Genomic DNA, 26,654 nt, shown 5'->3' with positions numbered 1-26,654 from the left:
CAAGTAGAACCAGCCGAATAAACAGAAGGCGGTACGAGAATCAAAACCTCTTTTATCAAAATTACCATCTGAAATCAAAATTTCATTTGTTTCTGCAAATGTCCCACGAAATAACCAGCCTTAGGGTCTTAAAAACACATATGAAACATTCACATCACTTTAGTCGCCTCGTTTCCCATCTTTCTACTTTATAATCTTTGCTGACAAGATTCAAAATTTATGTAAGCATTTGCTAACAATGTTCATGCCAGTGACAACCAAACAAACAGACAACCTCCTTCGTTCAAAGTCGAAGTCACTGTTGCCTCATTCTGACATTTATAGGGTACTGAGGCGCAAGAAACATTGATTTGATCACAAAGCTTATTAATTATTATCTCATAAAAAACGATTTATTCTACTTGTTGTATAAATACTGTATGCCACTCGCTTGTTATGTTTCCTAAGTCACTTGCGAATTTATACCAATTATTTCGCTTGACTTATTTTCAGAATTCAAAATAACACACTAGTACCTATCATATTTCATCCCTTGTGTAGTAGAGTTAGACCTTCATTTCATCGCCGTTGAAAATATTTCTGACAACCTCGCCTCTCGGAGGAAATTTTTGTGATATTTGCATTCTCAGAAATTCATCTCAAAATGGACATGCAGTCGTAAATTAAAGTTTGAAACTTTTGAATTTCTGTCGATAAGTTGTCATTTGGTAAATTTGATAGTGTATGATTACAAACATATCATCGAAGATGAGAAAAATGAGGATCTGAATTGCAAGGGAACATGATACCTGGAGGTCGATTTAGGTTGATAAGAATGCATTGGCCTCTGCAACATGTCCAAAATCCCATCTTATCGAGTGTGCGTTCATACCTGGGTTTGTACAGCGTTACTATTCTTACTAGTAAGACCTAAGAAATTGACCAATCTAATTGGCAGATGGCATTCGCGTATCTGCATGTGCTCATTAGAGTGGTCAATTTCTTAAGTCTTAGTTCTTAGCAGGTCTGCGTAAACCTACCATCAGATCTAAAAGAAATATAATTGTTTCTTTAGCAAATCTGAATCGTCCATGAAAGGAAAAATTATCCTTGTTCACGCAATAATTAGGTCCCACATAAATACGAACGGGGAAACCAAAATTGGTTATCGATAATATATCGTCCCCTCCAAAGAATAATTCATCCTGTAGTCCTTACGATGGCGTTCCAAGTATTTATTCTATTATGAAGAGAATATTTCAAGTAAGAAATTTTCGTTTCAACAATTGTTGTAAAATTATATTATATATTTTATATTTATATTTTGTGTCGTTTAATTTTATTTAATTTCGTTTAAACCTTCAATGTTGTCAGAATCTTCTTAAACCAGTTTAATGCTGTTAAATATAGCAGTGCTAAACATAAGTGCAACTTGAAAGAGTTTGAGGCTTGATCTAGTTCCATACACGGCGGTGCATGCGGGCATAAATATAATAATTCGTTCATATAACAACGACTTATGGAAATATATTCCTCTTTCGATTTTGAAATATATTTCCTTGGCATGATGAATTCTTTCAAAAGTATTGGCAAATATTTGAGGGTTATTATCATTTCCTCCTTTTCAGTAGAAAAATCACATTCTGTGTAGTACTTATACCCTTCGAATGGATGAACCTCAAATTCCATAAGCGCATATTCAACTGAAGTCACCCCCACAATGCGAGTGAAACAGCTGTTCGGGACATTAATACTCAAAGGATCTCATTATATTGTCACATCGTGTGCACGACCTTTTGTTTCGCTAAGTTGACTAAAGATCAATCTCGTTCATTATACATAAAGAGTTAATTACGCTACCTATAATGTTTCTATAAACATGAGGCATGTATTCTCCTAACAATTAGTGGAACGTTGCGGAAACTCCAACCTGGGTCGAATCAGAAAGTTTTAATACTACCACATCTTGGATATAATCGGAACAGCAGGAGGAATAAGTATAGGATGGTACAAATTTTTAACGGAATGTACCCTTTATAGTTTCACCAGAAATTTACTACATAGAGTAAATTTTCATCGTGTTTCTGGTACCTGAGTTGGAAAATTTACAAATAAAAAGGAATTTGATCGAGAAACTGACTGAAATCTTTGGCAATCTTGCATCGAATGAAAAAATGGATTTTTGATAGTTTTCTAGATTTTTCAGATAAATAAAATTTTTTTTTGTACTGAATATCCCCTGACCAATAGACGCAACACTTTCACAGGGTAGAGGAAAAAGGATAAGTTCAGAAAATGGTGTACCGATTTTCATAGCCGCTCTACTGATTTGAAATATTACATTGATGCTCACATTGAAAAGTGACTGTTAAAATATTTTTTTTTATATCTGAAAGATTGTGCAGAAATTATAAGAACACGAGATACAGATCAAGTGCTGCGACGGAGGAAGAGACATCTTCGAGCCGAGAGGGTTTTTTATGTTTTTCACTGTAATCTTGATGAAGAAGTTCACACAAAAAAAGGCCAAATTTTGACTTGAGTTTTCGACTTAAACTTCTTTATTTCAAATGAAAACCCATATCAGATAATTAGTCATCTAATTTTCAAATAATTCAATATGTATATGTAATAGCATAAGTCAGAAATTTAAATATGCGAGATTCATTTTTATTAAGTCTCATATGAGTTCACTGTTCATTAATGTTTCGACGAGATGCCTGATTTTACGAATGGAGAATACATGAATCTCACACTTATGGTTGTATTCTGCTTTTCATTCGTAAATTATGAGTCTGTAGCGTACGATCGATCTTTAAGTTTCAGATTGACAGATTCGTAAATAATGCAATTCTGGAAATGTTTCTGTCACTATCTCATAGGGTACTCTAACGATTTGTCGAAATCAGCTGAGCGTTGATTGCCGTGGGGCACACAAAACTTTTTAGTATCAGTGTAAAGAGGCATTTCTTAGAAAGTTATGGTCTAATCACCAATCTAATCTAACGTAAGGAAAAACATTTTTTCCAAAGACATTCACAAAACACAATACTCGACCAAAACAGCATGCGAATCAATGGAAGGAAAAGCTTGTGTGCCCCACGACAGCGAACGCTGCCGACGATTTTGACAAATCGTTAGAGTTCCCTATTGACAGTGTCACTTTTGAACTACTTATCGTAAATAGTTACGGATTCCTGTAAGCTACAGACCACTAAAAACCGTCCAGAATTGCAATTTTCCTGTAAGCTTATGAAAAGTTACAGATTGGCTTACAGATGAAAGCAGAATACCACCATTAGTCATGGCGAGGGTAATCGAGTTGTACTTATATACCTTCTTCATTTTCTTCCAAAATCAGTACTTTCATGCATTTAATCTGTGAAATAATTTCGACGTTTCACATTTGCCAAGTGTTCTGGGACGGTTCAAATTTTTCATTTTGTTTTTTGTGTCGATACCGCTGCTCCAATTCGTGGGATAATTTCTTGTTCCCAATTAGGTAGAGTTTCGCCTACAACTTCTCTAGGCATCTTCAGAGGAATCTCGCTCTAAAATCAGCAGGTCTGAAGATCCAAACTGACGTAGTCTCCGGACGATGTGTATTTACGTGTAGTATAGTACATCTTGGAGTACTCGGTGCTCAGCTATTTTGTTCGAAAGTGAAAAGGAACACTCGAATTAGCTATAAGGACCCCAGTTACCGACGCCGACGGTAGCATATTTTATTCAGTATAGAAAATATTGAACTGGACTTATGGGAAGATAATAAGATATTCTTATTGTCATCGAACATTTCAAAGGATAAAAAGATTTTCTGGATTTTTCGATGAAACCCACCTTTTTTTTAGACAGAAAGATCCTTACGTACTTGAAAGTAAGTACATTTAACTGGATTGAAGTGAAACCTTAGAGTTGAATTTCTTCAATGTAATCGTTTCGCAAAAATTTCGAGGTACACAAGCACTTACAAGTAAATACAAGAGACACTGAAGCACGGTGCTAGTTGCTGGGATGTCTATAACGACCTACACCCTGTAGAGAAAGTTGAACATTGATTAGACATGGTGTTTGAGCCATATTTTCTTCTAGCCGAAACTGTTTTCTATTCACAACTTTTCCAAATTGCACCCCTTTGAAGTTAATGAATACAGCCCAGATAGAAATTCTACTTCCATCAGAGTTTTGCATGCCATGAAAGCCAACTCACCGAATTCAACCGAGTGAAAGGATATTAAAAAAATGCATTTGAATGTATCTTTTGTAGTTAAACAATTTCATTCCTGGAAAGGTAATTAATTTAAAAATGTTCATTGTTCGAATCTTGGGTAATTAGATTTGAGTCTCGAGTCAGAAGCATAGCAAACATTTAATAAAAATAATATTCATATTACGCAACAACCGAAATTGGATTTATATGGCAAATGAAATAAAAAGCCTTATTGGCAGATGGGAATCTCCCAATAGGGCTTTCTGATTTTATTTCATCCCTATCCTTATTTTATTTATTCGCTGTGAAAACTAAAACTAATCTAGCCATCTGGCTAACGCATATTTCGCAAATCACTACTTTATTGACGGTATTTGATTGGATATGTATGTTCACGTCATTGTTTTAAAATTGGTATAACAAACGTACCAACCAATCGGCCATAATCCATTTTCAATATACAGTGGGTTCCAAGTGCCTATTAGACGTTTCCAGAGAACTGAACATCTTTGAAATCTGAAAATTGGGATTATAATATATTGTTCGAAATTTTCTACTGAGCTAAAATATTGTTAGAGCCTGAGTACTTATACCAGTATTGAAAGGGAATTTGTTCGAATTTTTTTTTCCATTTTTTCGTTACTGATATATGAATGAGTATTCGATGATGAATAAGATTATGTTGAAACCCTTGTATTCTTGTAGGAAGATATGCGTATTGAGTGTTATGTGCGTTATTCTTATTCTAAATATCTTAAGCAGAATTGTGGGAATATTGTACATTTCCCGAATTTTGAAAAACTTACCACTGGCTGTTGTGTCAAAAATTGGGATCAAGATTTGCCCATATCTTGTGTTTTGCAACATAGAACCCTAATTTTTTATGATTGTGTTAAAGTCTGTGAAGAAAAATAATAATAGTGTTCTAATACATCAATGCTTAATAATAATTCCTGAGTTATTTAGAATTTTCTCAATTTATGTCGTACGTAGTACAGTTCATAAAATCTATTTCATATCAACAATGTTTGGTCATAGAAGATAAATATTTCAAATAATGTACCTACAAGTGGCAGATATCTTTTCTGAATTCATTTATTTGAAAAAAAAATAAAAATAAAGAATTTGCCTGAATAAAAAAATTTTACATAAGATTATTAGATCTGTCACTTGTGAATTACTTGGATAATTCATCTTCTCTAACTATAGATCATTGGTATGAAGCAGATTTCATTAATGACTCTACGTAGGACATAAATTCAGAAAATCCTAAATAACTCAGGAATTATTCACTTTTAGGGCATTAACGTGTTAAAACACCATGATTATTTATCTTCGCCGACTCTAACGCCATCATAAGAAAATACGGATCTCATTTGGAAAATGAAAGTTATGGGCAAATCTTAAAACCAATTTTTGACACAACATTTGCAAGTGTAGGTACAATATTTTTACATTCTTCGACTTCGACAAGAATATGAAAACTTAACGCTTGAGATATTTAGAACAAGAATAACAAACATAATACTAAATACGCATATATCCCTTTTTCTTCAGTTTTTTTTTTCGATATTTTCAATGAACACAATGGTTTGAAAAAAATTTTATAACAAATTTATCGTCACTCCCTGTATAACTGGAAGTGCTCAGGCTCCAGAAATATTTTAGCTCAGTAGGGAATTTCGAACAATTAGAACAAGAATAACAAACATAATACTAAATACGCATATATCCCTTTTTCTTCAGTTTTTTTTTTCGATTTTTTGAATGAACACAATGGTTTGAAAAAAATTTTATAACAAATTTATCGTCACTCCTGTATAACTGGAAGTGCTCAGGCTCCAGAAATATTTTAGCTCAGGAGAGAATTCCGAACAATATCATAATCCCAATTTTCAGATTTCAAGTATGTCCAGTTCTCCAGAAACGTCTAATAGGTACTCGAGCTTGGGACACCCTCTATAATAATAGGAATATTCGTTCATAAATGGACCTTCATTAATCAAGATTCGCTCTAGATGTTTCGCTCTATGATGGCATCATCAGGAGCTCAATCTAATTTTAGAGGCTATATGCAACATCTAATTTTTGGTCCTGCAGAATTCAATTAAATTTGGTTTTAATCTGCCAAACTGTGCTGATTGTATAAAATGTTAAAATGTCTAATTATCTAAATTGACAGCGTCAGATGGGGATAAACTGTCAATTTAGATAATTGGAAATTTTGACATTTCATACAATCACCTCAGTGTGGCAGCTTAAACCTAAATTTAATTCATTTCTCTAGGACCAGAAATAAGATGTTGCATATAGCCTGTAAACTTAGACAAAGCTCCTGACGATGCCTTTATAGGGCGAAACATGTAGAGCGAATCTTGAATAATAAAGGTCCATTTATGTACGAATATTCTCATTATTATAAAATTATTATTCATATAGTGAATGGAAAAATATCGATTCCTTTTTATTTATTTTTGCCTTTTAGAGCAGAGAAAATCTGAAATAAAAACCTATGGATTCAAAACTTCAAACTCGTATAAGGTCCTTTCGTTTGTATAATAAGAGTAGCACTTTTCAACACTCGATTTTAGTATTCCTTTGCTGATTGAATTTACACCAGTGTAGAGGAGCTGTAGTTCATCTACACTGGTGTAAATCAAATCGCGTGTAGAAAAGTTCTACACTTTTTATGCAAACGAAAGGACCTATCTCAATTTATCGATATTTTAGTAGGTATGCTATCAATGTTTCTCATAATTATAATGGGAACGTTATCCAGTCGTTAAGCTTCTGTACTTTTGTGTCTATCAAAGTATGTCACATATACGTCTGATTGAATCGATCTCATCGAATTGATTTACGAAGATTCGAGAACTCAATTATTTGTCGAGCAATCTAAAACGTCCGATCTGATGGCACAAATAGGGGCGTCAATTGAAAGGAAAGATTGTCGATTTTTCTTATACTCACAGTTGACATTCAGAGCTATACGCTTGCTCACAGCCGGTGGAACATCATTACTCGCAATGCACAAGTAAGCCCCCATTTGTTTCCTGTCCAACCGCCAGAAGAATAAACTGCTTCCGTTGTAGGTTTCAACTGAAACAAAAAAGACAAAGTGACATCATTGTCGAATGGGGTAGCAGGAGAAATATGGTGAAGAATGGGGTACCTGAAATGGAATTCTCCAGTATGTCTATAGGAAATGGGTCATGTGAACGGAAATGTTACCTCCAGGAGTTACGGATTACTCCTGCGAAATTTGAATTTTATGAGATGTATAATGTAAGGATATTGTTCGCACGATTCTTATTACAGTATTGACTGATCTCAAAAGACTATATACGAGTAGGGCTGCCATCTCTAAAACCTGCCCCCAGGACCGGCAGCGTAAGTTCCCCGGATTTTGAAGCTTACACCCCGGACATTTCAATACTTTTTTCATTCACTTACATCTTGATATATTTTACTCCGTACTTGAAAGAAGAAAACTTTAATATTAAGCCTCTTTTGTCGCATGAAATAGTGTGTTTAATCGTTCTTGTGACGACAAGTGAGTAATTTTACTTTATTTCTTAACCTTCTTAGGTATTAATAAAATAAAAACAAACCCAATGTTAGTTACTTAGTTGATATAATTAAATGAAAACTTGTTTGACGTTTTATTTTTCCATACAATTTACAATTGTTTCTTAGTTTTAAAGGAAATTAAAACAAATTCAGAAAGTTATAATAACTTATACTGAGGAACAATTTCAACAAACTTACTTTTTATTTCTTTATATTACAAGAAACAGAACACAGTTCGTTGTTTTCATTCATAGATCTATGTAACTAATTTAATCATACTTAAAACAAATAAAACTCTACTCTTTAATTATTTGACACCTCTTAAAGTAATAACATTAAAATGTCTTCAAATTTCAAACTATAATTACCACGTATATTATTAATTTTAACTGTTCAACGAAATAAAAATTTATGAATGAATAATTTTGACTGATTTTAGAAAGATGAAATTCGGCGCAGAGGTTTTTTTAATATAACCTAAGCAGGGAATAAGAAAGGTTTTTAAGAAATTCCCACGGAAACGAAGTACATATTGGGCATTAGTAAGTCCACTTATATTTATCGGATTGACCAATAGCTTTCAGATCTTCCTTTTTAGGTAATAAAAATTTATAGAATTCGGTGCAATCCTCTGCCTCTGAAGTTGAATTTAATTTTGAGTAGTGACGAGACTGTTCCAGCATTCAATGCATTCCTTTCGTTTGTCCACTGTTACTGCTGCGTTATGAGAGAAAATATTCTTTCAACATGCGCATTATGTTTTGCAAAAAAAATGCAAAAAAAATATTGAGCAATTTTAAGTAATTCAGAATAAAAATGGGCATTTGGTGGTGTAACCATAGTAGATTAGCATTTAAAAGCTTATCTTCTGCGCTGAGATTTTGACAAAAAAATTTCAAATCCATCCACTCATCTATCAATTTCGTGTCGTCAATTGCTATATTCTTGTCTTTCAAAAATACAATAGTATCTTCGATAACAGCCCATTGAAGCTTTTCATTTATATTCGGCAAAAACATCCAGTCAAATTTATCAAATTGTTGAAGAGGCTGATTCCAATCTTCAATGTAAGTTTTTATTTCATTATAGAAACTCGTAGTTCAGTTTTTGAACTCTTGTTTTATGTCGTCGTCGTGTCATACTTAAGGACATGAAGCTTTCTTTGATTCTATCTTCTAGGCTTTTTGTTATAGATCCAAGAATGTTTCGAGTTTCTAAGACGGAATTGTCGCTTCTCTCCAATTTTTCTATTTTGCTATGCAAGATTTGCATAATGGAGTGGAATAGAAGCAAATAAGCATCTGACAGCGGATTTTGGAAAAAATCTTTGATCAGGACAGGTGGTTTTTGTACATTTTCGAAGTAATCTTTGAGGGGAGTGAAGAGCTTCAGTTTTTCTATTGCAGGAAACAGACTAAGCCATCTGGTTTTGGAGTGGTATAGAAGCCGTTTGTATTCGACATCAGCTGTCTCACAGAACTCTTTGAGGGATTCGGTTCGGACTGTGTATACAGAAAAATAATTATAAATTTTCAAGACGATAGTCTCAGCGTCCACTGGTAGTAAGTCGCATCCATGATGAATGGCGTTGTTAATAACGTGTGCAGAGCAACCAACACCAACCAGGTTGGGGTTCAAAATTTATTTTAGCTTATAGAAAACATTGCTGACTCCTTGTCGTTCTATTCCCCCAAAGTTTTTATTGCAGTTATCGTCTCCAAACGCTACACATTTAGACAAAAGATCATGTTTTCGAAGTTGGTTTATGATCAATTCAGAAATGGTATCGGACGTTTCATTTACCGTGGTCTCTACTTTCTTCATTTCTCACATCGAAATATTGAACTACCAAAGGAAATAGTTTCTCACTGCCATAATTGCTAGCATCCGCTTGTAAACGGAATGTTTTGTAAGTCATTTTTCAGTTCGGCAATCGACAGAGCACTCAAAACTTCTGTAGCTGTTGCTGTAGCTTTAGTACGATTACACAAATGTTTTGTAGCTATTTCTGAGCTAAAAAAGATTTCGCGATTAAGAGAGCAAGTACAATTCAGAGAATTGAAAGACATGTGATGGCTGACTGTAGGATAAACGAGTGCCTTCAGCTGCTCGAATTTGAAGGTCTTCCGGGTTTGATGTAGAGAAAAAAGTAGATATTTTTGAAGATCCCGCTTCATTTTTTATATTAGTTTTGTGTTTCTATGTGTTCAAATGTTCATTTATGTCAGAAACGCCTTTGTTTGCGATCGAAACAATTGTACACAAAGCCTTCTAGTCATATTTACCTTTTTTTAACATTGGAAATTCATTTTGCAAATCGCTGTTGAACAGGCATTTTCGTTTAGGCATTGTAGTTAGTTTCTAACAGCCTACATCATAACCTATTTATTAATAAGTTAAATTATATAGTAGACTTTCTGAAAACCCACCTACTTTGAAGTTTTTATCCTTTTCAGATGAAAAGGATAAAAACCTGTTTTTTTGGGCAAAATTCGATGGAATTGAATAGCAGCTCAGTAACCGTAAGAGTTAGGGAAAAAGTCAATAGATTTAGTGGCCAAAACAGCATCCCTCTATCTTTTTTTGTTTTCAAGTTATACGTGAAAACTAATTTTTCGGCACTTTCTACTGGTGCCTCTTTTTCGTAAAGTATCAGTAATATCGAAAAACAAATGTTACATTCTAGAGACACATTTTCATGTAGAATGCAGTGCCGTAGTCAAAGATGTTTTCAGTTCGCCACTTCAGTGATATAGTGGTAACTTTTTTTTTAAATATAAACCATATATTATTTTTACATATTCCAGTCCCATATTTTTTCCTGATTCAGAATATGTAATAGAAGTCGCATCTCTATTGTTCTTCCAATAAAGAACTCAACTCAAACCATTCAAGTTGGCAGGTCATTTTCATTGATAATATGATAATGAACTTTATGCTCCTAAATTTTTTCAGGTTATTAAATGACACAGGCTTTGCCTTTAGTGGATTTCCTTAGGTTTATCATTCAGATATTAAAATTGTAACAACCTTATAGATTTCAAAGAATAAACCTCATTATTGAGAATCACTTTCATTCCGGATATTTGAAAGGATGAAAATTTTTCCAATATGGAATGAAAAACTTTCAGGAAACCTTTAAAACTAGTAGATAATCTATTGAGATTATCAGTACCACAGCCTTTTCAAACGCCTTCACAAATAAGGCATGGAAATTCTCCTAATTTCCTCATTTCCTGAGCATCTTCCCGAATATCCCGAACGAAAATGATCTCCAAAATCTCTCATAACCTGACACAAAATAAAAGCATGAAGTTAATTACCATATTATCAATGAAAATGGCCTCCCAACTTGACCGAACAAGTTTTTCATTTTTTTTTATTGGAAGAACAATTAGAGATACCACTTATTATTATATATTCTGAAAATATAGGACTGGAATATGTAAAAATAACATAGAGCTCATATTTGAAATAATGAAAGTTACCACTATATCCCTGTAGTAGCGGACTAAAAAAAATCTTTGACTACGCATTCTACATGAAAAATTATCTGTAGAATGTAATATTATTTGTTTTTCGATATCACTGATACTTTACGAAATAAAGGCACCAGTACAAAGAGCTAAAAAATGTGTTTTCACTTATAACTTGAAAACAAATGAAGATAGGAAGATAGAGGGATGCGGTTTAGGTCTTTAACAATGTTTCGAAAAACGTGCAATTCATTTTTCCCTAGCACTCACGGTTACAGAGCTGTCATTCAATCCAATCGAATTTTGCCCACCCTGTAAACCTCCAATCGCCCAATCCTTGGCGATATATTTCATAGTTGCTTGTTGGAATCATTTGTTCTTGAATGGCAAGGATGAATTCCTATGTCCCAGGAAACAACTTCCCGGAAGTCAACCAGTAGTTCGACGCAGATCATGGTTGACCTCGTTCTGGTGTCACACATGTAAAGGTTTGGCAATCATATTCTGCATTTTGCTTTTCGCAGAGTGTTCGAGGTTTTCTATGTGATCCTTATGCAGCTTTAACGGAGTAGAATTATCAGAATTAGGAACTACTCGATGAAGTTCCGATGAAACGGCCCTGTTAAGGAAATATTCTCAAAGTTCTCTAACCTCCTAGACATACAGTTGGACAAATCAATAATTCCTCGACCCCCAAGATGTGGTGGCAGCTCTATTCGTTCTATTGAAATTTTAGGGTCATGTTTATGATGTATCGTCAGCATTGTTCTTATTTTTCTCTGCAGGGCTTCTAAATCGGTGGTGGTCCAAGTGATGATACCGAAGGAGTAGATCAGTGTCGGGCAAGTTTAGGTATTAATCGTGTTACACCGTTATTATTTCAGGTTGCCTGATTCGTGGTTCTCAGGAGGAGTTGTCCTAGTCGGAGGCGAGGCATTGCGAACAGAAAACGAACTGTCCTCTGTTAATCAACATAATGATAAAATCGTCGTCAAACGCGCCGAAAGTTTTTCTCTAAAACCCAAAGCAATCCTCTGTAATATCGCACCATTTGTCATCTCTGTTCAAATCATCTATATTAATCAAACCAGACTGATATTGAGCAACTTTGAGTGAAGTGACTTGTGTCTTCTATATTAGCGAGGTGATAACCACGAAGCCGGTACGAAAGGAAGGTTAGTTCCCTGTTTTCCTTCCCTTTGGAACCCTCGTTCTGAGGTCTAGGTTTCTTCCTCGGTTTCTTCTCAAACCTGTTGGGGTAAGTAATTGCATTTTCATCTATTCAGTGATTGATCAGATTCTTGTTGTTCAGACCAGGTTTCATTATCCTTCTCAGTCTTCGAATGAACTCTTCAGTTAATTCTTTCTTCTAGAATTGGGTATGAGTTCAATTCTCAAATTACGCGATATTGGTCTGCTGTTCGTTGTTCAGTGACATTGAGATTTTGCTAGGCACGGCAAAATTCCTCATGGAGCCTTTTCCTGTAGTTGTTCGTGTTCTTTCCTATATCCGTAATAGTGTTATATATGCACACAATGGTTTCATTCATGGGCGTTGTCCACTTCATGCGCTGTCTTATTTACCCTGCTTGGACGTGGACTAGCTGAATATCCTAAGCAGCACTTTCAGCAGTTCGAGTCAGCAATTGAATTTGACTCGTTGGTTGTTGTTTGGGATGTGGAGCTGTAGCTTCTTTCGCGGCAGGAGTCTGCTTCCTCAGCTTCCTCAGACGTCCCGCATGCTGCCATGTCCAGCGCCGGCTCCAGATATGCTCTGACAATCCCCAGGCAGCGAATTATTTCCGAGGCTTCTCGTAATCACCATTTTCATGAGTGCCATCCCTCTCTTAGTTTGGGTGAGGGGTAGAGAAATGAGAGCAGATAGACCACCCAAATATAGGATGTATGAGAGAAAGGATAGAGGAACGGGACTGCATACAGAGGGAGTGTCTGGCTGCACCGTCTACGTCATTACCTCTTTAATCACTTCTAATGCCATGTTCAGAGTCAACTAATATTACTTCGATTCAAACCCGATCGGAGTTGAAATGAAATACTAGGTACATTGTGATTATTTATGTTGACATCGAACGTTTTATTGGAGTACGTGAGGACATTACAGTAGATATTATTCAATTTGAGCAATTTCTGCTGAAAATTTGCAATACCGATGTTCTCCCCTCGCTTCCATCATGGTTGAGCAGACACTCAATTATTTTCAAGCTATTCTTTTTTATCAATTGCAACGAGTGACGTATTTCCGTTGGTCCCTTCATTCCAGAAATTATGAAAAATCGGTCTGAGTTTGACATTTATTGATGTAGACTGTAGAGTAATCCCGACGAGGACGTCTGGAATGTTATTTACTTAAATCGATTGAGTTCCGAGTAAAATCCTGAAAGAGGTAAATATGTATTTTTAATAAGCAACATTTGATGACAAATTTCGTTATGGATGTGAGGACGTATTCGATGTTTTTTTTAATTATTATTAAAAATGAAGGAGATATCACATGAAATATGTTATTACATATTTCATGTGATATCTCCTTCAAAAAATCTCTCAGTATTTTTTCCTGCGTATCTCTCAGATGATTATTGTCCAATGACAGAAACAGGTAGTGATCATTCGGCGAAATGTCAGGAGGACGATTGTTTCACAACCTTACTTAGAATTTTTTTCCCTGTCACCCTAGCGTAAAATTGTTTCTGGAGCTGGGAGAATACTGATATCCAAGATTGAGATATTCCAACGAAGAACTAGCTGAGATATATCGCCAAGGATCCAAATGTAGCGGACGATGGTTATCAATTAAAGGGAACTGAAGAATAGAACATATTACCCTGTTCCTGAAATTGTACATCAGGAGATGGCAACAAAATACGAATTGCTCAGTTCGAACGAAGGGGACTTTATTCGAATCAAACAAAGAAACTCATACAAAATTAGCTGGGGACTGAAGGAACGGTACGAAAATACAATGACAGCGCAGAAAATGTTGGAAGAGAACACCGGCGGCTTCTACATCAAGAGCTACAGTGTGGTTAAGCGGAATAAGATCGAAAGGAACCGACCTACACAAGGAAGCCTAGGAGCACCACAGATTCGATCATTGCCATGAGCCAGTAAACCCGGAAAGGGCTCCACTACAGCTTAATCTTTTCGATATCTATGATGTCTTTGATCAGAGAATGTATCAGAGCCACAAATTAAATCCATTTTCCTCGGCTTTCGACCAACAACGATTGTTGAGTAGCAGTTGGCTAATCTCGATATTCTTGCATCTTTTATGGCTCTAATCGCCTTCGTCTGCAACTAAAAGCGCAGCGCTGTAAGAAATACAGTAGTGCTCCACGGTAGTCGTTAGATTTTATCATCGTTGGTTGAAAGCATGATAGTCATTCCGAGGAAACAGATCTTGAAGTAGAATAATAGGTAAATTAATGTACAGGGTGGGAAAAATTCGTTGTCTACTATAGGAATCTCGAGAACTAGAAGCTAGAAGAAAACGGATGACACATTTTCGAGCTTTTTTTCATGACTAATTCAAATGTGCAAATAGAATCGGCCTGTCATTTTTAGATTTTGAGTTATAAACAAAAATTGAGATTTTGACGATTCCGAAAAGTTCTCATAACGTTGATGCAAGATTTTCATCCATGATATAAATAAATGAAAAAGTTTTCGGGAATGTGGACCTTTATTTGCTGCTAATTACAAAAAAGTTGCCAACGTTTCGGGGTCTTTTCTCCTCTTTTTCAAGGCTGTGAAAATAAAAAGCAAGTTCAAGGCAAACAGTATACAAGGAAGCTACTTTCATTGCCAATATTTTGTACTTTTTAAAATCTGTTTAGAACCAAAATCATTTATCTAAATTCTTCACAATGTATATGCAGGCCGGAGCCATAAACCTAACCTAACACAGTCCTAAACTTATGGTGCAGTCATAGACATAGAGACATGGACTGAGCAATGTGACAATAAAAATGTCTTTTTTATAGAAAGAGAGAAATGATCGTCGGGCATTTACTTGTCTCTTTTTTGTTCACATAGAGGTGAGTGTGGACTAATCAAAATTCTAGAAAAAGACAACTGCATGCCTGACGTGCGTTTCTCTCTGTCACTTTTTTTGACCGTATTTCATGCATAGATATAAAGGGAAAGCACAGTCCATGTCTATATGTCTATGGGTGCAGTGGACTGGACCACTGAACTCTGTCAAACACATTAACACTGAATAACATAACAGAATAAAACATGTTACAAATTACTGTCAAACCCCTACATTAAGAACTATGAAATTTGATCATTAACTGTGGAATTTATGATCTTATCGTTAAAATTAAGTTATGTCATATCTAACAAAAAATCGTAGACTAAGCTAAGGTTCTTGACATCATCTCTAAATTTTACTAAGGTATTTAATTTTATATGTAACATTTGACTAATATTCCGTTTGTGTGTAAACTTTTCTTTGTCGAGAATAATGGTGTTGATGAAGTCGAAGTGATGTTTTTCTTTAACTGCATGGTTTGTGAGAGCAGTTTTGTCTACGTTACGTGCATTCCTCAGATCAGATTCATGTTGTTTAATTCTTTCTTCACATATTGTTTTGTTTGTCCTATATAGCACTTTTCACAATCACGGCACGGAATCTTATATATACTACTTCTGTTTGTAATTCCGGAGGGGTTGGAGTGAAAAACTTTTGTGGTACTTAAATTATAAAAAACACAACGACAATTGTATTCTCTGAAAATTTTTTGGACCTTATAAGAAATTCCAGGTATAAAAGGAATTAACAGTATTTACTGGCTTTCACCTCAACATCCAAACTAACCTTCGAATCATCTTTTATATTCGTCAACTGATCTAAAACTTTTTATATCATTTTATTAATAAAGTATACTGGATAGTTGTTGTCTGATAGGATTCTTTTTACTACTTTCAAATTTCCAGCATGAAAACAAGAGTCACTAAGAGTCAAAGATTTTCTAACTAAATTATGGGCCACATAAGTTAGTTCACCTAATGATTCGAAATGAAAAAAATATTTTGAGCTCATCAGTACATTCTCCGTAAAAAAGTGCCCGTAGAATGTTGAAGTTTCAGATTCGTAACTTCAAAGACAAAAAAGTTATGACGAAATTGTCAAACTCAAAACCGAAATATCGTAGGAGGCTGCGGTTCTCACCATTCTTTGTTTCTACGAAAAAGAGCTCGGAAATGTGTCATACATTTTCTTTTAGCTGCTATAGTTCTCGAGATCCTCTCAGCAGACAACAAATTTTGCCCACCCTGTATATGACGAGTAATAAGGAGAAGAAACAAAATTCATGTGTTCATGATATTTTTTTCAGAAAATTGTTCACTCTTTAAGATTTTGTCAACAATTAACCTCTGAAAGGTTACTTGAATTCGTTGTAAAAAAAGGCCTTACTATGACTTCCTTGAATTTTGAATAATAAACTGCCGAATCATACAACAAATTCGATCATTCTCTATAAATAAAGTGAAATGAAAGTATTAGCGGCATGCAGACAAGAATTGAATTCTGAAAAAAGTACCACCAGAATTCAATTCTTGTCTGCATGCCGCTAATACTTTCATTTCATTATATTTTCAGAAACTAAACTATCAACACAATCTATAAATAAAATTGTCGAAAACCAATAATACTAAAAATAAATAAATCGTATCTGTCAACATAAAATTGAGTAGTATTTTTATTTTTCGAAAAATTCGGATTGATGAAAGGGTCCCATTTAGAGGATTGTGTGGATACAGATGATTGAATTGATGTTTGCCAATTGAATACATAACTAGTAAATATGAAAACATTCTCAAGCTACGATGTACTCTTTGATAATGAACGAATTAGTACATATCTCTTTCCTATATCATTTTCATTATTCACCTACAGGATGGTTCAACGAAAACTTAACACCTCTATTTTCCAACTTTGTTTAAAATGAAAATGTGAAAAATCGCTCGGGCCCGTCAATTTCTGATTTCCCGTAAATTCAACCCACCAACAGCGGTGACCACAACCCCTTGATTTCGATAATGAAATAACAGCGCAAATAGTGGAAGGGGCAATACGGAATTAATCTCGAGAATATTATTCGCATCTGACACATTTCAAAGGTATTCAGTAGTTATGTTTTTTTTTGTCCAAAAAAGTAGACGTACCATGTTTTCGATTTACTTCAGTCTCTACCGTGAATTTTCAAGAACGTTACAAGTGTGATGAAGCGATTGGAAATTTGTAGTAGAATTAGAATGATGTATTCCGTAGAAGAAAGGGTGGAAATGATGGAATTATTTTTTAGAAATAACGACTCTGCGTGAACAACGACAGCTTTATTCAACGAACGACATCCTGGAAAAAATGTATCCGCTGCTTACGTTTTGCAACTGGTGGCCAAATTTGACGCCACTGGTCAGTCGGAAACAAGAAGAGGATGCACGCATGAAAGAGACGAAGCGAGGGACGTGGCTGTCTAAGGTCATGTAGCAATGGATCCAACCTTTGATACTAGAGAATTGTCCGATGTATCTGGTGTTCCACGCAAAAGGATCAGGAGAATCCTTGAACAACATAAATTCCATTCTTATAAAATACAATTGATTCAGGAACTGAATGAGGACGATTCCGATCGCCGACCTCAGGTCTGTGAAGTGTTCAGTGAACTAATTAATGGTAGTCAAAACAACATGTTCGATATCTGTTTTTCGGACGAGTGCTCATCTTACCCGGCATTTTAAACCGGCGTAATTGTCGATATTGGTCACATAAAATCTAAGATTATTTCGTGAGCTGCATAATCAGTTTCTCCAAAAATAAAATTTTTGGGCGGGTATTTATGGAAATCACATAATCAGCCCTTTTTTATACCAGGTAATCGCACTGGCCAAATTTATTTAGATCAATTGTAGAACGCTATTTATCCTCCTCTTGTGCAAGTATTGGAGAATGCGGAAGATCATCAAACGATTATTTTCCAACAAAATGGCACTAGTGATAAGATATTGTTTGTGCCAGAATCCGCATTGTTTATCTACTTATCACATCATTCACATCCCTTTTTTATTACCTTAACCTAAAAGGGTGAGAAGATATTGCAGAATCGCGGGTAATGATACTCTGCTCGCATATTGTCAGTGCGTTTCTCAAAAAAAAACAATTTTCTTATTCAAATTCATTTTGGCAGGATCAATATATTGCTCTGATACCGTCATCATTGTCGGTGAATACGTGTGTTGTAGTTCCTTTGAAAAGCTTCGCTACTCGACCGTATAAGCTTCATATGTATAACGATAGCTGAAATTTGAATATTCATCTAAAATTTATTCACCTCAAACTCTAGAGCGGGTGGTATGTGTAAAACTTATGGAATTACTGGCTATATATAGATCCCAGATATTTATTTCAGTGTTGTGTGCCAGAATTTCGCAACGCACTATGGAAGATCCTCTTGTTGGATTCATAAAGGATGGAAGTCCTGGCTGTTAACTTCCGTGAGCTCCAATACAATCAAGAAGCTGACGGAGTTCACGGGATAGAATGAAATCTCCGCCTCGACTTCGACACATAAGCCCTCATTAACATATTTTGGCTGCAATCTTTCGCGATCCCATTTGGATCAAATCCTAGTTCCTTTGTGGTTTCCTTCCATTATTAATGTTGTTGGGTTGGGAATTGTATTCAATTCTGTAGAGCGTCAGATTTGATTTGCTGGCTCTACTTCTCAAATATTGAGGATTTGAAAAGAAATCCGTGAAATTCACATTAAGACTTTTTGTCCTACGACCTAATCTGTAATTAATTTCTTTCCATCTTCCACTGTATACCATCTTTTGAATTTGAAATAAATTTCACGACTCCCAACTTACTTTCTTCTCAATTAGCTTCATTTGAAGGAAATGGCGGTTAACTGTTTTAGTTCATTGAATTTCTAAAAAGATGCATATGACAACTTCAGTAGATATTCAGAGAACAAAGAATAGCTTATAATATTCGAACCTAGTTCAATTTCCACCAAAAAAGAGCAATTACTTAACCGAATTAGCTCAGGAAACCGACTTATCTTACAGGAAATACCTGTAAATATGATTTCCATCGGCTATCCCATGTAAGTAGAAAAGACCGTGTATCATATGTTTTCAGATTGTATTTATTTTATAATTCTCTCCTTTCAACAGCATGTTTTCTTGTATTAAAAGTTCTTCTGGCTTTTCCTGTTTTTTCTTCTCACTGTTTACTTCTCCCTTTCTCTCTCTCTCTTTCTGAGCCAATGACCGTCCAGTTTGAATCAGTCCAATGAGATGATGAGTTCCCCCAAAAGGCAGAATGATCCGACAAAAGGGATGAAGAAGTTTTTCGGAAGCCCTACGGGCAGTAAAAGTATTCTGAGGATAAGCTATGGACCAGAAAGTGAAATAAGGCACTTCTGCCCTCTTGGTTTCTCAGTGCACCCCTGGGCTGATATTTTCCACTTCCCCTGTGCCAGTCAGTTAGTTGAAAGGCGATATTGATTCATATTGTGTGTTAGATTGCCAATTTGCAGTGTCGTTAGACTACAGAAAATTTTCAGGAAGCCGTTGTGCCCATTTCCGATGTTTTTCTCATTTTATTTTTGCTATTTTGTGGAGGATCAGAGGTTAGGTTTTGGCTAAGTCAACCATTGAAGTTTGACAGCCGTCAACTTCTATGGTTGCCGTGTGACGCGCCGCCGTATTGGACAACACAGAGACAGAGAAAGGAAGCACTAGAGATATTAACCGTCTTCACCCACCTGATGTAACACTCCATCGAGAGATGGCGTTTAATCGAGCAATTATCACATGTCACCCCACCATACTTTCCGTAGTGTATTTAACCAACCGTAAGTTTTCGTTGAAAACCTCTTTTATTATAAGAAATATTTTTATCAACGTGAGCAAAATGACGAAAAAATTTATTGGTTTCAAATGGAATCCAAGAATTCACTTTCGGATCGTGTTACGAGCAATATTTTTTCTTCACTTTTGCTACTGGTTTCAGTTTTTGGATTTGAAAAACCGAAGAAATACCTACTCGCCAATTTTACTTGACAAGCCCTGTCATAATTAAATACAAAGTAAACCTTCACCCACCCAAGATGCTATTGTGATAGTGAAACACATGTGGTGGTTTGAAAACTCATTTTGTGAAAATCGTCTAATCTGTTTTAAGTTGATTATGTTGATTATAGATGAAATGAAAGAATATTGGGATTCTTGGACTAATTTTATTTATTGTTCCTCAATACAAAAATATTCTTTCATTTCATCTAACTAAATGGACGATAACCTAAGAACAATCAAACAATCAAACAACAGTTGATTATAGATTTTCCAATTAATTTATTTTCGGCAGTAAATTCACCTTTTGGAAAATATGTACCTAATTACTAGGACTCTTAAGTAGAATGGACAACATAACGCTGATTTAAAACCCAAAAATGCTTTGACAAGCATCATAACCTCACATTTTCGTACTATGCAGTGTGGAACGTGTCAAATTTCCATGGCCAACCGAGTCCTTATATTTTATGAAAGTGAATAACAATAATAGTTTTCAATAATGATAATTTTCATTTTAATCAGAAAAAAAAGCAATAATTGCACATTATATAACAGTCAACAATTTTACAATTACACCAACAGTTAATTCAACAATATCACAGTAAAAAAGTAATTCAAGTTATAGATTGCGAACTTTAAGAGTGCGCTCTTCACTACAACACCGAATCGTGTTCCATTGAGCCATTCTTATATTTTCAGGAATCTTGTTGTAGAAAGGATAGTGATCTATGAACTGCTGCGAAGACGTCAAGCGGTCTCCAGAGCTGTTCTATTTTTGGTATTATAGAAATGCCTGCATGAGTTTCTTGGGAATTCTTCAATATTGTTATGTACATACTTGAGGCAAGCGAGTATGTACATGCAGAGTATAGTGAGGAGTTTTTTGTAAACGAATACTCCCTGCAACTGTCTCTAGATCTAAGAATATATAGGGCCCTCACTGCCCTTTTCAGTATCTTCGTCGCTTTTGAAGTTGCCCCCCAAAAGAGGATTCTAGTGGCCACAGAGCAAAAATTTTAGAAATACGCTTGCCGAGCAACTTGGATAGTGGCACATATTTTGAATTTTCGAATTGAGAACACCGCGACTAAAAATTTCGATGTAAGATTATCAATGTTTGCCTTTCAAATCAATCTATTTACCAGATGTATGACGCTGATGCGGTTGGTACTGCATATGCAAGTTAGAGGTGCTGTGTATGATTTACATTCACTTTTAATTTGTCGGCCTGGGACCATTTCGTCATGTTCTTCATCATTTGCGTCATCTTTTCTTGGACTTCCTCTGTATTCTAACCCCTCATCAAGAACGAGGTATCATCAGCATACAGTGATATTCCATATATGTCAGTGTTCCACATTAGGTCGTTGATGTCGATGAGAAATAAAAGAGGTCCAAGTACCGAATCCTGTGGAATACCTCTTTCCGTTCTTCTAGTTTTTGGCCTCTGATTCGACCATGTTACCATCTGTTCTTGGTCTGATAAATACGAAGCGAATGTAGTATGTATACGGAAAATCGTCCCGCAAGTTAAAAAATCAAGAAAGCGACCTAAAAATTGCTACTTTCAATAGTACACTATGTTTTTGTGAAGTTGTTTAATAAATGATATTTAAATACGATTTTGTTGCTTGCAGATATTACTGATTACTGATTGATGGGTGTGTTGGACGGATAAACCAAACCTGCCACTGAAGCTGCTTACAGATGTACAGCGGGCTCAAACTCAAATATTTCCAGGGAAAATTGAATTTGAACCGAAAATTGAATGCCTAGCAGTGATATAGTCATTTCCATTCTTCATCAGAATGAATCTCGAGCTCAAACTTCTGAAACGATGCGAAGGACTTTTATGACTAGAAATAACCATGAACTCTCCCAACTTTTCACGAGGTAATGCGAACAGTAGGAAAAATCCGGACCCTAAGGAAACGGAATAAAAAGCCACAAACATAAAAAGCAGTGAATCATTAGCATTCGCGACTTCTTAAGGTGCCATAAATTCGACTTACCTCGGGTTGGTTCCCTACCGGGTCGCCGGATGAGGATGGGCTGTCCGTCTTCTCTTCTCCACGCGATGCGTGGCTCAGGATGTCCGGTTGCCTTACACCAAAGAGTAGCATTCTCCCCCTCCGATACCGACAAATCTCCACTAGTGTCGTCGTTTATGATATCCGGCGGCACTGGAATGAGATCAGAATTTGAAATTAGGGCTTGATTCATATCCCGGCGTTATGAGAAGTGCAAGGGTGGAAATGGCGATTTTGAGCATATTATAAACAGGCTCATATTCTGCACAATCCGAACTAGTGAAAATACAAAAAAATCAACTGGTCATACAACTTCATTTTTTTCTCATTGGCGGTCATTGATGCATGACTTATTTTCATTGGAAAAAAATAGTAATAGGCAAGAGAATCACTCCACAAACCTCGAAACTCAATAATCAGTCCAATCAGTAATGGATTTGGTCAAAGAGGCTGCTGACTGACTGAGTAGGCCGAAACCTATGGCGGCCAATTTGGGGACAATTTTTTTTATACTTATTACAGAAACTGAAATACTACCATTTCAAAGCTACTTTCATATCTAGGGGGAGCCCGGGAGAATTGAACCTCTTTTTACTCTGAAGCCATTCAAGTTGGTAAGCTGTAAATGGTAGAAACACATTTATTTGCGTGAAGATATTATCCTCAAATAGGATAACGATAGATAAAAGTAGAGTGATGGTGAAATGAACATTTTGAGTACAGCAATTCTTTTTTTAGGAACCGAAAATTGGCTCATGTCTCCCTAACCCATGGGAGAGTTGAACAGGGGGTGAGAGAGACTTGATCATAAGTTTGTTTATCAGGAAAACATTGAAAGAAAACAATTTCCAAATCCCAACGATTGTCTATGTCAATGTCTTCATCATCAAATGTATGAAATACATATTTTCTATTTCAGAGTCACTCTCACTTATTTCCAATATGTTGTTTACTTTTTTGAACCTTTGTATATTTCTTATATTTATTTCTATACTTGATTTTTGTTTTTGAAGCAAACTATTATCTAACCTCAGTGCGGGAAACTTGGACCACTGATTATGTCTCCCGACCATGATGGGTCAAGTCTCCTGCGCTTTGAAATATTTACAACTATTATTAAAAAAGCTCATTATTTGTAGAAGAATATAAATCAATGAAAGCAATAAAACTAAATAACAACACGCTCCTATTATCAGATAGCGTAACAAACAAAAATTCAATTTCTTACTTCTTAACAACAAAATCTCGTTCAATCCTCTCACTCCCGAACATTGAACTCTATAAGAACTTCTTTAATAGTTCAACGCTCCCGGCCAAAATGGAGCCACCACTAGTTTTGCCTTGTTACGAGTATATCGCACTCTATTACGATATCGGTAGCGCGAAATTTGAATTTAAATATTTGAGGTGGTTCAAGTCTCCTACCTGAGCAAGTCTCCCGGACTCTCCCTACTTTTGATTTTCCCTAAATATGAAAAAAATCTGACCAAAAGTAGTGCATCAGGTTACTAGTTTCCCGTTTTCCTTTTATCCCTCACTGTACTCTACTGAAACTTCGTGAGGGCGAAAAAAATTTGGTGAAAGCAGATTCTGAAACGATGGAATATGTTTCTTCGTTCCTGCGAAAACACAATTTAAGAAATGTTTTTCCAAATTTGGATATAGCATTTCGTATGGATCCTTTACTTGTAGACCGGCGACTAATTGTTCGGGTGAAAAAAGCATGTTTTGTGTGGAAAGGATGAAAAGTTTCCTAAGAACCATCTTGAGGCCAAGAAAAAATGAACGCTGTAAGCATAGAGTCAGTTAGAACTACATATGAACAAAATTTCATATGATGAAATAATTGATGAGTTTGATAACAGAAAATCGCGCAAAAAGATGCTTTAAGACTTGAATGACTTAATGAATGATAGAATCAATTATGTGTTTTATAATGGTTTTGTTACTTTTGAATATGTTTTAGGAGCTGGAGTTCCTCAAGGTTCTAATCTTGGTCCATTATTATTTTTAGTGTTCATAAACGACCTATTGAATTCCCTGGGGGACATGGCCTTGGCGTATGCTGATGATTTGAAGCTGTTCTTGAGGATTCGTAGTGTGAATGATTTAAGGCTCCTTCAGTCCAGGTTGCATTTGGTATGGGATTGGTGTTTGAGGAATGAACTAACATTGAATTTGGATAAGTGCTTTCAGATCTCTTTCACGAGAGGGATGAATCCCTTAGTTGGCAATTACTGCATTGGTGACCATTTCCTCGTCCGTGTGGATCAAATGCGCGATCTCGGCATTTTATTTGACGCTAAAATGAGCTTCATACCCCATATTGAGGAACTTTGTGCCTCCGCTTATAAAATGCTGGGATTTGTATTCAGGTGCTCTAAGGAATTTGACGATCTGGAAGTGTTGAGAAGTCTTTACTTCACACTGGTTGTCAGTAGGCTGGAATATGGAAGTATCATTTGGTTTCCCATGTATGAATGTCACTTGAGTCAGCTCGATCGAATCCATAGAAGGTTTTTTAAGTATGTCCTATTTCGGCAAACAGGTATATATCCTGAACGTGGAGCTGTTCTTTCCTCCGTAATGAGAGATTTGCGAATATCGTCGTTGGCCGAAAGACATAGATACCAATGTGCTAGGTTCGCCCAGAGGCTGCTAGTGGGTGACATCGACTCATCGTATTTATTGTCTAAAATGTGTATTGCTGTTCCAAGGCTGGCCTCCAGGTCTGCAAATGTTTTTCGTCTGCCAACACCTCGTACAAACTTGTTGGTTCGTGCACCGGTATTTCGCATGTGTAAAAGTGTGGATACACTCAGGATTAGCATGTTTAGTTAGTAATAATTGTTGGTTATTTTTGAGAACTGATATTATTTTTTGAATAATTTATCTCGTTTTGATTTCTTATAGATGTACCTATATATGTTACCCTATAATTGGGAGTATTCCTGTTGGGTAAATAAAGTAAAGTATTATTATTATTATTAACTACCTATTTTACTGTCACCGTCAGTTGGATGGTATTGTTTATTTTGATATTCATTATTCGTTTTTATATTTACTGTTTTTATTTTTGCTTTTGTTTCTGTATTTGCTGTTTGTTTTCATATTCGTTGATATTGTTTTACAAAGACTAATGGTATGTTTAGTGTATTTATGGTGGGCCATAATTAATGATAATGAATCTCCCCCAAAATAGAATATATATTTTATTTTGAAATGTGATTTCGATAAAAATTATTTGATTACGCTCACTGAAGTTTAGCACTGTGTGACTAATATCTATTGGAGCATCCATTACTCCGCTTCCTCAGAAGTCTTAAACTACATTTTATTTAACTCAGGAATAAAAAAGATAGGCAAGGCTAAAGTCATAGTAATATTGCATGCGTTTCGAATTGTTTTCAATAATTTGCAGTTATTTTTGTTTACTGAACCGATCACTTTCAAAAAGATCAATATCGAATCAATGACTTTCAGATAAGGACCAAGAAAACCTCGAAATGAATATTTTAATCCTCCCATATTCCGAAGAACTAAATGGATGTATGCAGTTTTCTACTTGAGCATTAGAAATTGGAGTGTTGATTCAAGTATGGTATCTAAGTGCAAAGAAAATCTTTATTTTAGCGGAGGAGTAGTGAGTGAATATTCGCATTGTTAGATATCCTACATAGGACTAAGTGTCGATCAATGTTTGGAGGCAAATTCGTGGAATTCCTAATATTACTGCTGGAACATGGTATTCAATCCGCATCATCTTGACAATGGGGTGGAACATATTCCGTTGAAAATTCATATACCTACGGATCCAGTTTCTCTTAACAGGAAACATGTGTACACGTATCCTGTGTATACGATGGCGTAGCATTTCACGCCCTGCTCTATGAAGAGCAGGTACGGGAGAATATCTAATTGAAAACCTCAACCACTTCTATGTTACACTCAATCCCACTGTTGAATTTTAACGAGCTTAATAATCAAATTACCTTCATTTCATTTCGGCCCATGCCCCGATGCTGAACAAAGTTATTCTGAATGTAGTCTTAGGCTGTATTCCGAGAGAGGAGTTCATTCTCTCCGCCATATAGAAGAAAGTCGGAAGGTCCAGCTTCTGGCCTTTAATTAACTGATTTATGGTCTAACTCATCCTTTGCGGAGCTCTACAGCCCAAACTTCTAATTAGTGGAGAGGTATTCGAGAGGGTAAAAGAAAATTCTTGTCGGAAAAATGATTATAGCAGAATGTTCAAATCGGATTCCATTTCTAGCTTTCTAT

General features: G+C 35.6%; 1 protein-coding gene across 1 annotated transcript in view; it reads right to left on the bottom strand.

The window, feature by feature from the left end:
• Window positions 1-26,654, bottom strand: part of LOC123314905 (lachesin-like) — a 488,081-nt gene that overhangs the window by 81,649 nt on the left and 379,778 nt on the right. Inside the window, exons 4-5 of the mRNA XM_044900355.1 lie at window positions 22,356-22,526; window positions 7,160-7,288 (exon numbers count right to left, since the gene is read on the bottom strand). Of these exons, the coding sequence (XP_044756290.1) occupies window positions 7,160-7,288; window positions 22,356-22,526 (300 nt within the window). The remainder of the gene's footprint in view (window positions 1-7,159; window positions 7,289-22,355; window positions 22,527-26,654) is intronic.

Source organism: Coccinella septempunctata, chromosome 6, assembly GCF_907165205.1.
Source record: "Coccinella septempunctata chromosome 6, icCocSept1.1, whole genome shotgun sequence".
Lineage (NCBI taxonomy): Eukaryota > Metazoa > Arthropoda > Insecta > Coleoptera > Coccinellidae > Coccinella > Coccinella septempunctata.
This window is presented reverse-complemented; position numbering and strand designations above follow the sequence as displayed.